Genomic DNA, 14,813 nt, shown 5'->3' with positions numbered 1-14,813 from the left:
CCAAATGGTGATTCTCTGTTTCTGTCATCTCTTTTCTCTGTATTAGTTGGCATCCTGCTGTAAGGAAAAGCTTTCCCACCTACCTGCCGTAGCACAGTGGATAAAGCGTCGACCTGGAACATTGAGGTTGCCTGATCAGAACCCTGGGCTTGCCTGGTCAAGGAACATATGGGAGTTGATGCTTCCTTCTCCTCCCCCCTTTTCTCTCTCTCTCTCTCTCCTCCCTCTATCTCTTTCTCCTCTCTAAAATGAAAAAATATTTATTTATTTATTTATTTATTTATTTATTTATTTATTTATTTATTTCAGTGAGAGAGAGAAGAGAGAGCCCTGACCTAGATTGACCGGCAACTTCTGTGCTCTTTGCTTCAGGATGATGCTCCTGCTGAGCTATCTGGTCAAGACTTAATTTTTTAATTGATTGATTTTTATAGAGAGAGAGAGGAAGGGAGGGGGAAGGAAAGCATCCATCTGTTGTTTCACTCAGTTGTGCACTTATCGGTTATTTTCCATGTGTGCCCTGACCAGGGATCAAACCCACAGCCTTGGTCATTTTGGGATGACACTCTTTTTTTTTAAGAATTTATTACTGATTTTAGAGAGAGGAGAGAGAGAGAGAAAGGCAGGGGGAGAGGAGCAGGAAGCATCAAGTCATAGTTGCTTCTAGTATGTGCCTTGACTCCGGGCAAGCCCAGAATTTCAAACCAGTGACCTCAGCATTCCATGTTGACCCTTTATTCACTGCGCCACCACGGGTCACACGGGATGACACTCTTAACTGACTGAGCTAACTGGCCAGAGCCTCTACTTGTTTATTCATTTATTTTGTTTACATCTATTTGGACTGGTAAATTTTTATGTAGTCCACTAGATTGTGGTTTACTAAAATTGTTTGTGATTTGGCCAATGGGAGGCCTTTCTCCTTGTCCTTTTGACTTCTCTCCATCATTTGTTGAGCATTTCTTACTTTTTGACAAAATAGATTTCCAGACTCATCTTGTACTTCCCCTGCCCTAGCCCTGGAACCAGCAATTTTTCCAAGAAGCCTGGTTTCTTTTGTTGAGGATGGTATCAAGGAACCAATATCTGGGTAGTTGAGGTACTCCTTGCCACTAGAAAATCATTGCTTCTCGTCCTCTCAGTAGAGAAAGCTGGATATACATTATGTATATATGTATGTACACATACACACGTATATACCCATTATACATGCATCCATCTGCTTCTCCACCCTTCCCTCTCTCCTTTCTCTCTATCTCTACCTTCCCCTCCTGCAGCCAAGGCTGCATTGGAGCAAAAAGTTGGCCTGGGTGCTGAGGATGGCTCCATGGCTTTTGCCTCAAGCCCTAGAATGGCTCTTGTTCCAACGGAGCAATGGCCCAAATGGGCTGAGCATCACCCCCTAGTGGGCATGCCGGGTGGATCCTGGTCGGGTGCATGAAGGGGTCTGTTTCTCTGCCTCCCCACTTCTCACTTCAGAAAAATACAAAAGAGAAAAGAAATTTTGAAACAGCTTCCAACATGAATTGTGCTAAATGAAATAAGCCAGACAAAAACATGCATATTGTGTGATTCCCCTTAAATGAGATGTCTAGACTAAGCAAGTTCTAACAGACTGAAAGTAAAAGAATGGTTACCAGGGACTAGATGGAGGGAGAAGTGGAGATATTATTTAATGGTTATGTTTTGTTCAGGATGATGAAAAAGTTCAGATAATGGATAGGGGTGATAGTTCACAACATGGTGAATGAACTCAGTGCCACCTAATTGTACACATAAAAATGGTTACAATGGTAAGTTTTATGTTAGGTATATCTTACTACAAACAGCAGAAAGAGATGACTCAGATGTTATGATGATCTAACATGAAAAACTTGCCTGACTGGGCAGTGGAGCAGTGGATAGAGCGTCGAACTGGGATCCGGAGGACCCAGGTTTGAGACCCCAAGGTCGCCAGTTTGGGCGCGGGCTCATCTGGTTTGAGCAAAGCTCACCAGCTTGGACCCAAGGTCATTGGCTCAAGCAAGGGGTTACTCGGTCTGCTGAAGGCCAATGGTCAAGGCACATATGAGAAAGCAATCAATGAACAACTAAGGTGTCACAACGAAAAACTAATGATTGATGCTTCTCATCTCTCTTTGTTCCTTCCTGTCTGTCCATCTCTCTGACTCTCTCTCTGTCTCTGTAAAAAATAAAATAAAAAAAAATAACTTTGCCTGTACATACTCTCTTACAAGAATACTTTCTATCAATATGTTCTGTGTCTACTGGTTAGAGATATATTGCTCTCCCCCCACCCAGCACGCACCCTCCCTTTCCTGGCTACACACACACACACTGCCAAAAGAAGGCTGAAGAATTATATTTGTAGGAGTTGACAGGAAGGGAAACTTGGGGGTTCAAATACACTCACAAAAATTAGCCAATCAGGGAACATGCAGATACTCCAGTACTTTCAGCCTTTTGTACAGTGCATTTTCACCAATGAAATAAGAGTTGGTTTTGCATCTCATTTGCATAATCACTTTTGTTGTTTGCTTTTCTGATGTTCTTGATCAATAAAAAAATCAAATACTTTTTTTTTATCATGTCATACTGATTTTGAAATATCCCCTAATTTTTGTGATCTAGAACAGGAGTTGGCCTGTGGGCAGAATTGAGCCTACAATTTGTAATGGTATTTGTATTTGTAAAGGGTGTAAAATACAACAAAGAAGAAGACGTGACAAAGGCTGCCTATGACACAAAGCCTAAAATATATGCTAGTTAGCCCTGCACAGGAAGTTTGCCGACCCCTGGTCTAGAACACTGCTGTGGGCTGAATTGTGTCCCCTCAAGTTCATGCGTGGAAGCCCTGAGCCCAAAGTGATGGTACTTGCGTTGGGGCCTTTGGGAGGTGATTAGGCTTAGCTGAGGTTATGGGCCTTCGCGCCCTTATACGAGAGCCCCTACGGCTTCCCGTCTCTCTGCCACAAAAGTGCACTGATAGGCAGCCTGCCTATCAGGGAGAGGGTCCTTCCCAGGACCAAGAGTCCTGGCACCTGGTCTCGGACTCTTAGCCTCTAAAACGGAGAAAATACGTTTCTGTTGTTTCAGCCACCCAGTCTACCATGTTTTATTATGGCAGCCAGAACAGACTCTAGTCCTGGCTTCTTTAATTTTACCAAAATCTCTTTGCTTCACAAAGGAAAGGGGTAGTAACAAGAGGAGGAAAGAACACTTACCATAAAGCATGTTGAGGGGATTTTTCTCTTGCAATAACCAGAGTGGTAAGCAGCAGGTTCCAAAATGCTGAGAAGAATAGAGTTTCTACAATAGTGATTTTCTTATGTGGCACCATCTGTTTTTCTTTGATCGTAATAAAAATGACAGCTTTTCATGTACTGAAACTCCCTGAGCCATTTAAATCAAACATGGTGCTATTTGTGTGTAAAGGTTTTTCTCTTACACTCATTTGTTTCTCCAGCTTGAATTTTTATGTAAACTCCCTTGGCTAAATTATACAAGCCACCCACACCAGCGCCTCCTCCCTGGCTGGAGAGCAGGAAACCTGCCGTCTGCAGCCTGGGGGGCCCCACTGTGCCGCCTGCTGGGCCGGCAGGGGGAGCTGTGCTGGCTGCCCTGTGCCGCCTGCTGGGCCGGCAGGGGGAGCTGTGCTGGCTGCCCCGCACCTGCCCCCCTTGTGCCGGCAGGGGGAGCTGTGCTGGCTGCCCTGTGCCGCCTGCTGGGCCGGCAGGGGGAGCTGTGCTGGCTGCCCCGCGCCTGCCCCCCTTGTGCCGGCAGGGGGAGCTGTGCTGGCTGCCCCGCGCCTGCCCCCCTTGTGCCGGCAGGGGGAGCTGTGCTGGCTGCCCTGTGCCTGCCCCCCTTGTGCCCATTGTAGATGTCTGCATTTGGCTGCTTCCCTCAGCAGTGTTTTTGAAGGCCACCTGTTTTGCAGCACATGTCAGTGTTCTTCCCTTTGTGGGGCTGAGTCATGTTCCTTTGTGTGCATGTGTACTGTTTTGGTTTATCCATCACTAGTTGCTGGACGTTTGGGTTATTTTACTTTTCAGTTTATTAGTAATGCTGCTATGAACATTTGAGTGCAAATCGTTTTGCAGACATATTAAACCTCTTATTCCTGATAATTAATAAAATTAGATGTTTCTAGTTCTTAATTGAAAAAGCAGCTGACTTAAAGTCCTAGTCCTTTGCCCTCAAACCCTCCAAAGCTGAACTGGCTGTTTTCACTTCACAGAGGCTGTCAGTGATCCTTCTCTGCGGCAGTGGGCCTTGATAGAGAGGGGGTCCCACTGTTAGAACCTGTCCCCAATTCCTGCTAAGAGGGAGGGGGAGGGGGGGAGATAAAAGAATGGGAGAAGGGGAGAGAGGGAGGGAGGGGAGAAGAAAGGAGGAGGGGAGGGGAGGGGTAGGGAGGGAGGAGAAGGGAAGGAAGAGAAAAGGAAGAGGGAGGGGAGGCAGTGAGGGATGGAGGAAGGGAGGGAAGAAGGAAAAGAAGGAAGGGAGGGAGGGAAATACAAAGTATCATTTTTCCAATTAAGGGGCATTGATTCAGTACATTCCTGTGTCCAGGCCTGAATTGGGGGCTGAGGAAGCCAACTGAGATGAGCCCTGGACCCCAGAGACCTTACTGTCAGGATGGGGTTGAGGGGCAGGCGGGGAGCTATTCTCATTCTACATGCAACAGTCAGTAATGAGAGGAGGGTCTTTTAAGTTATTCTCCTGCCTTTTTTGATAAAGGAATATTAGAAGTACTGTTAAGTGTCCACCCATTTTTCTTTACGAGATTTCCACTCCTTTAAGGAAATTAGTATGGGCCAGAGTTGGATGCCCTTTCCATGCCCAGGTTACATGCACCCCCTTTCCAAAGAGCAGCAGCTGGAAGCCTCGTCCGCTACCATGCAGGACTCTTCCCCCATAAGTCTCAGTTTGGGCATCTTCAGGACCTAGAAGCACACAGCCTCATGAAGTGGCCTATTTTGTTAGTCAACTGCTTCGTTACATAGTTTTTCTTATTTTGAAGCAAGCATTTTACACCCTCTTAATTTTTCAATTAGTCTCATCCCATATGCCTGTTGTACATGATTTCTTCCTTTTTTATATTTTGTAATTGACTTTTCCTTTTCCAAAGTAAGCTCTGCTAGTTTCAGAAGTTCTTATAACTCATTCCGTGGGTCCAGTCTATTTAGAATAGATTATTTAGGATGAGATTCTTAGTGTAGACAAATTTGGTTGGTTGGTTGGTTGGTTGGTTGGTTGGTTGGTTGGTTGGTGAGTTGGTGGGTGGGTTGTTTGGTTGATTTGAACAGCCGCCTGCACCCTGTTGGTGCATATGAAACTTACAGTTCACCAAAACTGTATTGCTTGTATTCGTAAGTCTTACTGGAGTCATTTTGTTGTTGCTGAATCACATTGTTTTACATTTAGCTTTATTAAATTTGATTTTACTGGGTTTTTGTTTTGATTGGTTTTTTTTGTATCGTGGTAAAATTTACATAAGAAAATTTGCCTTTTAGCCATTCTTAAATGTATGATCCAGTTGCAGTAAGTTCATTTCTGTTGTCCAGTCATGACCTCCATCCGTCTCCAGAACTTCCAGCCTTGCCACACTGAAGCTCCATACTCTGTAAACAGTTGTCCCCTATCCCCCCAATCCCCAGCTCTTGACAGTCTTCTGTCTTTAATTCCTGTCTCTCTGAATTTGAGTACCATATAAGTGAAATGATACAGTTTTTTACCTTTTTTGAATGGCTTATTTTACTTAACATAATCTGCTCGGAGTTCACCCATGTCAGAGCATGTGTTAGAATAACTTTTTAAGGTTGGATTATATTCCATGGTATGTATATAGTATATTTAATTTATTCATTCACCTGTCGGTGGACATATGTGTTGTTTCCCCCTTTTGGCTACTGTGCATAATGCTGCTGTGAATGTTGGTATACAAATATGGTTTGAGTCTCATTGATCTTACTGTGTGAACTCATTACATTTTGCCCCAGTTTTGAGTTAATGGGTAATTATCTGCAAATCAGATAAGCTCCATCTCTGACTTTACTCAAGTCCTTTTTAATAACAGTGTTGTACTTCCCATTGAACTGAAGGTATCATTAGCACAAAAGGGTCATTTTCCCTAACCTCAATCTTTTTAAAATTATGATATGGTCTTTATAGCTAGATTCTGGGAGCAGACAGCTTTCTCATTTAGCCTGAGTTTGTTATAGTTCTTTTGGTTCAAGACTAACAGGTAGGCCCCACCAGGCAGTGGTGCAGTGGATAGAGCGTTGGCCTGGGACACTGAGGACCCAAATTTGAAACCCCAAGGTCACCAGCTTGCATGCAGACTTATCTGGCTTGAGCTTGGAATCATAGACATGACCCCATGCTCATTGGCTTGAGCCCAGAGGTTGCTGGCTTAAAGCCCAAGGTCGCTGGCTTGAGCAAGGGGTTACCCGGTCTGCTGGAGCCCCCGGTCAAGGCACATATGAGAAAGCAATCAGTGAACAACTAAGGTGTTGTAACGAAGAATTAATGCTTCTCATCTCTCTTCCTTTTGGTCTGTATGTCCCTGTCAGTCCATCTCTCTCTCTCTCTCGCTTAAAAAAAAAAAGACTAACAAGTGGGGGTGAGGGTCAACCAGATAACCTCTAGACTGGATCAGAGTGGGATGTTGGGGTTTTTTTGTTCATTACTGTCTACTTGAAGGCCACTAAGACTACACAGAGACTGATAGCAGGTATCAAAAAGCAGGGAACTAAATCTTGAAATGACCTCATTAGGATTGAATTATTTTGCTTCACAAATATTTATTGAGTTCCTACTTGTGAAAAGCACAAATGCTTTTGGGAATCAAAAGATGAATAAAACATACTCCCAGCTTTTGAGATATTTACAGTGCAAAATATAACCCAAAAATCTTTAAGCAAGGCTTCAGCCCATAGCTATGAAAACTTATCTCCTTAAGATGGAGGAAATTCACAAAATAACATAAAAAACCAAAGTGTACTTTGAAATTATATTTTAGTATAGATGGGTGTTCAGTCTTGGGGACAGACTGAAAAATGACACAGGAAAGCTTTAGAGGTGTTAACTTTTGCTTTACTTTGGCTGATATGACAGCTCCGGGGAAACAAAAAGTACTCTGGCTCTTGATAATATAAAATTCTTATTATTTTTAGCGAATGGTAACTGCATTTATGAAATTCTTTGTGAGCAATTTAGTTAATAGGTATGTAAATGACTACTGATTGTGTAGGTGGAGAGCTCCCTGTACACTTTCTGAGGAAGAATATAAGTGCTAAAAACTTCACATTGCAAATAAAAGAAGCAGGAGTTAAGGTTAGAATGGCATACCTTTGTTGTATTATGTGTTAGCAATAAGACGTAAGATGCATCTTATAATTAAAATTTGTTCGGTTTACTCAGTGGAATTTCTTACATCCATCTCCAACTGCCCTTTTGGATGCATGAAAACTTAAGTGATTTGCAGTGCAAGGATGTTTCTTATTACTGGTTTTCAAGCACCGAGGATCATGGTAAACCTAGCTAGGGTGGGTTGGAAGGAGGTGTTGAAAGTTAAAACCACAGTAATAGATTTTCATGCAAGATTTGCAGCCTTAGGCATCTAATGAGAACATCTCTTTGAGGTGGGGAGAAACACCTAAGTGTCTCTTTCAAAAGTTTATTGTTTTTTCTGCATGAAAACAACTTTATAGGAGGTTAGGAATTCCAGGCTCTTCTGGCTTTAGCTGTTCTCTGTGATCAGCATGGAAGCCTGTGTAATCCTGTGTTAAGCAGGGTCTGGTCTGGGAGAAGTCACCACTGGGGGAGAGTCGATGGGCCTTGCCTATTAGATGGTTTCCAGCTCTTCCCCCACTTGAATTTGTCCTACTCAGTGAATTAGCCTTATCTTGTATTGTGTTTTAATCATTTCATTTCATTCCCTGTCCTTGAAATTTCTTTAGGTTCCTAGTTGTCTTGCGAATCAAATTACAATAGCTGTTAATGGACCCCAAACTGTCCACCAGTTAGCCCTTCCATCATCCTTAGCTAACCATTCTCGGCTCCCACCAACATGGGCGCACATTCCCCATGTTAACGAAACTCACTCATCATGTTAATTTTGTTTTCTGGGCTACAGCTCCCATAATTCCCAGTCCTCTGGTCTCGCACTCAGAGGTAAGCTGAGCTCCTTCTCACTTGCCTCTTCGCACTTGGCTCTCTGCACAGTGTTCGTGGCATGGGCATTTCTGGAAGTGGCAAGCTCTTTCTGTGCTGTGCTGTGGCCCCTGAGGATGGAGACCAGGGGCTGTGTCCACATGTGCTAACCCCCCAGCTCTGTAAAGGGACAGGGGAGGGGGGCACTGGGCTGCACATTGGGAGCTCTTTTTGTTAAAATGTTTTATGTATTTGCTTTTGCTTTTGTTTTCCTTTTTCTTCAGGTACAGAGTGAAGATAGTGTCCTTCTGTTTGTTATTGCCTGGACAATCACGGAAATTATCCGTTACTCCTTTTATACATTCAGTCTGTTAAACCATCTGCCTTACCTCATCAAATGGGCCAGGTAAAGAAGTTCAGGAAATGAAGACTAACTTTTTCCTGTGGAAATACTGCCTCCGGGTTCTTCAAAATAAAATTGTATGAGACAGGGCTTGGGTAGAAATCTGGTCTGTAGATTTCATCAGGATAGGAACTCTAATTCGGATTATAGAAATACTGTTTTAAATGGTTTATATTTGTTATTTTTATTGAATCAGTTCTTTTCAGTTAAATTATTCAATAGCGATTTGATATAACATCCCTTTTTGTCCATACCAAATGTTACTGATGAGCTTCTGCCATTAGGACGGTTTCATGGACCAAGTCTAGTTCCCCTCTTCTCAGTTCTGCCAACAAGCTCTGACTCTTAAATTAATTCTAATTAATAGCAAACATTGGAAGCAGTTTAGCTTGTTATCAGTTCAGTTTATTTTGATTAGTTTTACAGTCATGTTCATTATGAATTGCTGACAGTTCCTCTGTTTATCTGAACTAATCCCTGAGACAGTTGAAAGCAGTGTTCTGAGCTGAAAAGACTATGGGAGGATTGACAGAGCAAAAGGAGTAAAATTATTCTTGGGGCCCAGATGCCCCATTTCAGAGAAGGAAAACAGTGACTGGACAATCTATGAGTTTGGTGATTAAGTTAGAGGCACCCCAGTTGTTTGCAACATTTCAAGTATGTGGACTCCTAAAGTGTTGTCGTCTTGTTTTCTTTCAGTAAACATTTTTATTAGGAAAAGGGAAGAATGGGAAAAACTTAGCAGTTTCTAACCACCCTGGGCAGCCATTGTGAAAGCTCTCTGCCCTTGTTATAGAGAGAGTTTATTGACCAAGCCCTGATTTTACTACTGGAGAACGTTTCTTCTGTCCTTTGCTTTCCATGAGCTATGGAAGATTCTTCCTTTTCCACCATCCTCCTTAGCAAGACCGAGGTTGGCGACAGGGAACAGTCTTCCTTTTATCGTCGCAGGTTTCCCAGCACAATTCCTGTGCCTGGAATGTTGGGGCCAGTACTCGCTGTCAGCCACAAACAGCCAAAGACCTTTTATTTTTTTATTATTATTAAAGTATAGTTGCTATACAGTATTATATATGAGTTTCAGGTGTGCAGCATGGTTATCCAACTGTTTATATACCTTACAAAGTGATCAGCACAGTCAAGTTAATTATCACTGTACAAAGCTGTGACAATACTGCTGCCACACAGTATATCCTGTGACTTACTCCTTTCCACCTTTGTCACCCAACCTCCTACTCCCCACCCCACCTGCGGGCAACCAGCAGTTTGTTTTCTGTGTCTAGGAGTCTGTTTTGTTTGTTTGTTTGTTTGTTTATTCTGTATTTTAGGTTCCACATATAAATGAAATTATATGGTATTTGTCCATCTCTACCTGACACATCACTTAACATAATATCATTTAGGGCCATCCATCGCAAATGGCAAGAGTTTATTATTTTTTATGGTTGGGTAATATTTCATTATATGTTTGCGGGTGTGTATGCTTCATCTATTTATCTATCAATGGATACTTACGTTGCTTCCCTGTCTTGGCTATTGTGCATAATGCTGCAGCCAAGCGCTTTTTAAAATCTGAGCTGATGATTTTTTTTTTAGCAATGCGTATATCTCGAAATGACTTCTAGTTCTATGTTTTATGTGCATACATTTGAATAATTGTAGCCGTGTACACACATTGAATGTGCTGTATCTTTCCGTCTACAGACCAGACTTGGTGTACTTGTCAGGTTCCTAGGCATATACTCCAACGCCTTCCCCCAGCTGCCTGCAAATGCCCCGTCTCCGCTCCAGCCCCAGGGGGTAGGGTCAGTATAAACCGTGACAGTGCCCCTGCTTTACCAGGATTTGGCATCACCTTAGTTTTATTAGGGAATTGTTTTTGAAGGCTTGTTTATTGAGTCAGGCCAAATTTTGAGGCTAACCAAATACATTTTATTTTAAAACATTCAAACATACCTGCTATCAACCCTTTCCAAACACTAGCTTGTAAAACCTGAACTTACACAATGGGTAAACAGGAAAATGCGTAAACAATCGCTTTCTAAAAGACCAGTGCCGGTTAGAAGGGTGGGAGTGTGTCTTTCTCCCGAAGCTGGCTTCAAGCCTCAGTAATGAATATTTTGTTTTGTTTTAGGTACACACTTTTCATTGTGCTATACCCAATGGGAGTGTCAGGAGAATTGCTCACAATATATGCTGCTCTGCCTTTTGTCAGACAGGCTGGCCTGTACTCCATCAGTTTACCTAACAAATACAATTTCTCCTTTGACTATTATGCATTCCTAATTCTGATAATGATCTCCTACATTCCACGTAAGTAAACAGTTATGCGTTTATTTATTTATGTTTTAAAAATTGGCTCTGCCCTGACTAGGTAGCTCAGTTGATTGGAGCGTCGTAAAGATGCGCCTGGGTTGTGGGTGTGATCCCCAGTCAGGGCTCATACAGGAACCCACCAATGATGCATAAATAAGTGGAACGACAAGTTGGTGTTTCTGTCTTTCTCCCTTCCTCTCTCTCTCTCAACTCAAATAAATTTAAAAAATAAAGTAAAATATAAACATTGGTTCTACAGTAGCTAGAATTAGATGCCGTTGGTTGTTTTTACACTGCTCCCAGGTAAATGTCCATCTGATTTACTGGAAATTTTCTCTGTAGTGTTGTAGAAACATGAACCCTTCTCAAAACAGCTGCCAGAACACAGCCCTTCCTCGGGCGTGGGGCTGAGGCCGTGGCCCCAGGACGGAGTGGGGAGCAAACCGCTGTGAAAGCCTTTCCTTGACCCTTTGCTTCTCAAAAACTGCTTATAATTGTATTGGGAAACATTGCAAAGGAATTTTCTGCATTTTTACTATATCAAAATAGACAATCACTTCATTTTTAAGGAATCCGTAGTTAACTGGAAACAACAAAATTGAAATAGATTATTTTTTCTGTATTTTTTATTCTCTTGTTTAGAAACAAGCACTAAAATCATCTGAACAGAACATAGTGTTCCCTTCAGGACGGCTTCCAGTACTCTAATAGCACTGCTAAAGGGCCATCCTGGATGATCAGATGTGCTCTCAGAGTACTCGGCGACAGGCTCGCACGCCCTGTGTGCGACGCCTGCGGAGTGGGTCCTGGTTGCTGAGGAAGAGGCTCGCGCAGCCCCTTCCTTGAATGCTGATGTTGACTAGAAACCCTGTGGCTGAGTTCCACGTATCCAAAAGGATCTCGTCCTACCCGAGGACTTATATTTCTTCTCCCCGAGTTCTTCCTGGAGCCATGTGACTCTAAATCTTATTTTAATCTATAGGGTGCTATATTGTCCCCTGTAATTCAGACAGGAGGGTTGGACTTTTCTTTAGCCTACAGAATTCACTGCATGAACCTCCCTAACGGTCATACACAGCGTGTTTGGGTCCCTCTGTGGAAAACTGCCTTTCATGCAGCATTGTAAAAGAAACACGCACCCAGATTTTATGTGAGCTTTTATGTTGGACACGATTCTGCTTCGTGATTCATTTCCCACTCTTTATTGATTATCAAGTCCTCCTCTTTGGTGCTGAAACCATGCTGGCTAAAGGCTGCCTCTCAAATGTAAAAGGTAGTTGATTATCAAACAAAAGATAAATAAAGAAGAATCTAAAATTTTAAGTAATAAAAATTAACTTTCAGTTTTTACCTTTCTAATCTTGTTCTCTAAGAGTTTCATCTTCTTGTCTCTAGAGCAACAATTCTTAGTTGCAGTTTTGCCTAGAATAATACATATTATCCCAGTCGGTGGACACCACAAGATTTATTTGAATTCAACATAAGTTTCTGAGTAAATATTCAATAAATAGACGATAGATGCCATTTGGGGTAACTGGGGCAGGGTCAAGGAGGCCATCACAAAGCCAACCAACAACGAGACGCGGCCCCATTACAGAAACGTGGGCCCTCCCTGAAGTGCTGCGGGAATCCCAGTGTCTGGGGAGGAGGGGCTTGGCCCGACAGCGCCAGGGCAGCCGAGCTGTGTCGCCTTGTGTTCTGGAGGCCCACCCGTGCCCAGCCTTTGCCCTGCCTGCTGACCTCCTGCTGTAGCGAGCAGCCCTCTCCGGTGATAGGGTTTCTGAAGGAGAACAAACGCCATCCTGGGGGCCTCCTTGCTTTAACAGAGAGAAGAACAAACCCAGCCCTCAGGGCCAGCTGGCGTTGAGAGAGTTGGGCCCCCTTCTCCACAGGTCTGCTTTCTTACCTCAGCCCCTGCCCCCTTCCATTGCAGCATCCTTTTGGAAAGAGAACTTGGCTTGGTTCAAGTCTACAGTCTTTCTGTTTTAAGACAGTTTAACTTTTATAGATAAAGAGGTTGATTTCAAATAAAGATTAAAAGGTTTCCACCAAATCCCTGACTCCCCGCCCAGCTCGCAAAGGCAGCCCAGACCACGTCTCCCACTGTGAATCACCCTGTGTGCGTCTGACAGCACTGAGCCCAGCCCGGCCGCCGGCAGCCCTGGCCCTGGATGTTCTCAGATGTCCAGGTGGTAGTGTTTAGACCAATTTGTACACTTTCTCCCAGCCAGCTATCTTTCCAAAACTTTGCATTTATTCAAAGAAATACAGAATTAAGAGAGGTTGCTATTGACATGTAGACTTTACCAAATTTGGTTTTCTTTCTGCAACTTAAGTTTCTTTTAACCTCCTGTGAAGTTTGTTATATTTATTTATATATATTATATAAAGCAATACCTGTTTTTATGGTCCTGACCTATTAGTGCATTGATGTATACGGAGCTCAGATTGCGGCCCATGAGCCCTGGCCTCAGTGTTCTTGTGCTGGGATGCTGAGAGTGCTTCGCAAGTGCTCGTCCCTGCTGTGCTGCAGGAGAGTCGACGTCCTGTTCACATTTTCCCTCCCCACATTGGCGAAAAGTGCTTATAGAGTGGGGGTAAAAAATTGCTGGGAAACAAGAAGTGAGGGCACCAAGCAGCTGGGCACTCCAGGTGCCAGTAACTATAACCACACCTGATTTTTAGAGAAACAGACTGAAGCTTGCCCCAGGCAGAGTGTTTCCAGTTGCGCTCACCTCCGGATCTTCCTCTCCCCAGAGGGAAAGCCCATCCTCTTACCGGGAGGTGGGCACGGGGCACCCACCCTAACACCCCGGGACACACGCACGCACGCATGCTCAGCAGCCTTCTCCGTCTGTGTGTCCTAGACTGGGGGGCAGGAGGTGGAATTCTAGAGAGCCTGTTGTCAGGCTCAGGTTTTCTTGGGGTTATTCTTTATTATAACCCAATGTGGTTAAATATAGTTGCCATGAATCTGGAATTGTTTCAGCCATTATAGTGGGTTCAAGCCTGCACATGTGGGTCATTCAGATGGAGACAATGTCATCTCAGTTCTGGTCACAAAGAAGTCACTGCTAGAGCTATAAAGAACCATCAGCCCAGATATCCCCCTCCACTCCCCCCCATACACACACACACACACACACACACACACACGGTCCTTCCTCTGAGGCACAGAAATGTCTGGAAGATGTTAAGGAACTAAAGGGCCATATCTGCCCTCTGTTTCTGACACCTGACTGGCCTGGCAGCCAGCCAGCCCTGTCTACACGGTTGAAGGCATACTGGACCAGCTTGCTCTTACTGCCACTGAGGGCCGAACGGGGGGCTTCTCCTCACCGTCCTCCCTGCCCCTCTGAGCTGGCTGTGAGGCCGCAGCGCCCTGCAGGGGGTTTTGTAATCAAGTACAGCTGGAGGGAAAAGACAGTCCTTAGCAGACTTGTCCCCTTTATTAAAGCTTATCTATAGAAATGTGGCTGGCCCCACATTTTTAAATGATTGCAATTAGCATTCCCTATGGTTTAATTATAACTTTACCTCCAGTTTTTAGAATATAGAGCTTGTCAGCTTTTCTCGCTCTCATTCCAGAACAGTTCTGTCACTGTTGAACTGTATGCACAGGCTGGGTCCTTTCCGTGAGCAAGGCCCTGCCTGCAGAGTGAGTGGGGAGGCTGGCCGCGCCGTTCAGTGTCGGCGCCTGCCCTGCGGTGCCCAGCACTGTGTGCACGTACCCCTGAGGTCCTGGGGGACTCGGGGTCATTTGAAATTTGGCCAACTTGGAACCAATGAAAAAGAAAGAACCTCAGAATTGGCAGTAGTAGAAATTAACTCCCTTAAAATACAAGCTGCTGTCTAAAACAGAGATTGGAGCTGTTGAGAAGTGGGGGAAAGGAAGGCTGAGGTACACGGAAGACCATCATTGCACTGGAGCGGTTCA

The 14,813-nt window shown here is 43.9% G+C and overlaps 1 protein-coding gene across 1 annotated transcript in view; it reads left to right on the top strand.

Annotated features, from left to right (window-relative positions):
* The window catches only part of HACD2 (3-hydroxyacyl-CoA dehydratase 2), a 111,135-nt gene that overhangs the window by 91,606 nt on the left and 4,716 nt on the right, over window positions 1–14,813 (top strand). Inside the window, exons 5-6 of the mRNA XM_066347944.1 lie at window positions 8,442–8,563; window positions 10,695–10,873. Of these exons, the coding sequence (XP_066204041.1) occupies window positions 8,442–8,563; window positions 10,695–10,873 (301 nt within the window). The remainder of the gene's footprint in view (window positions 1–8,441; window positions 8,564–10,694; window positions 10,874–14,813) is intronic.

This window comes from Saccopteryx leptura, chromosome 8 (assembly GCF_036850995.1).
Source record: "Saccopteryx leptura isolate mSacLep1 chromosome 8, mSacLep1_pri_phased_curated, whole genome shotgun sequence".
NCBI lineage: Eukaryota > Metazoa > Chordata > Mammalia > Chiroptera > Emballonuridae > Saccopteryx > Saccopteryx leptura.
The sequence above is the reverse complement of the archived record's forward strand: the minus strand, read 5'-3'. Positions and strand labels throughout refer to the sequence as shown.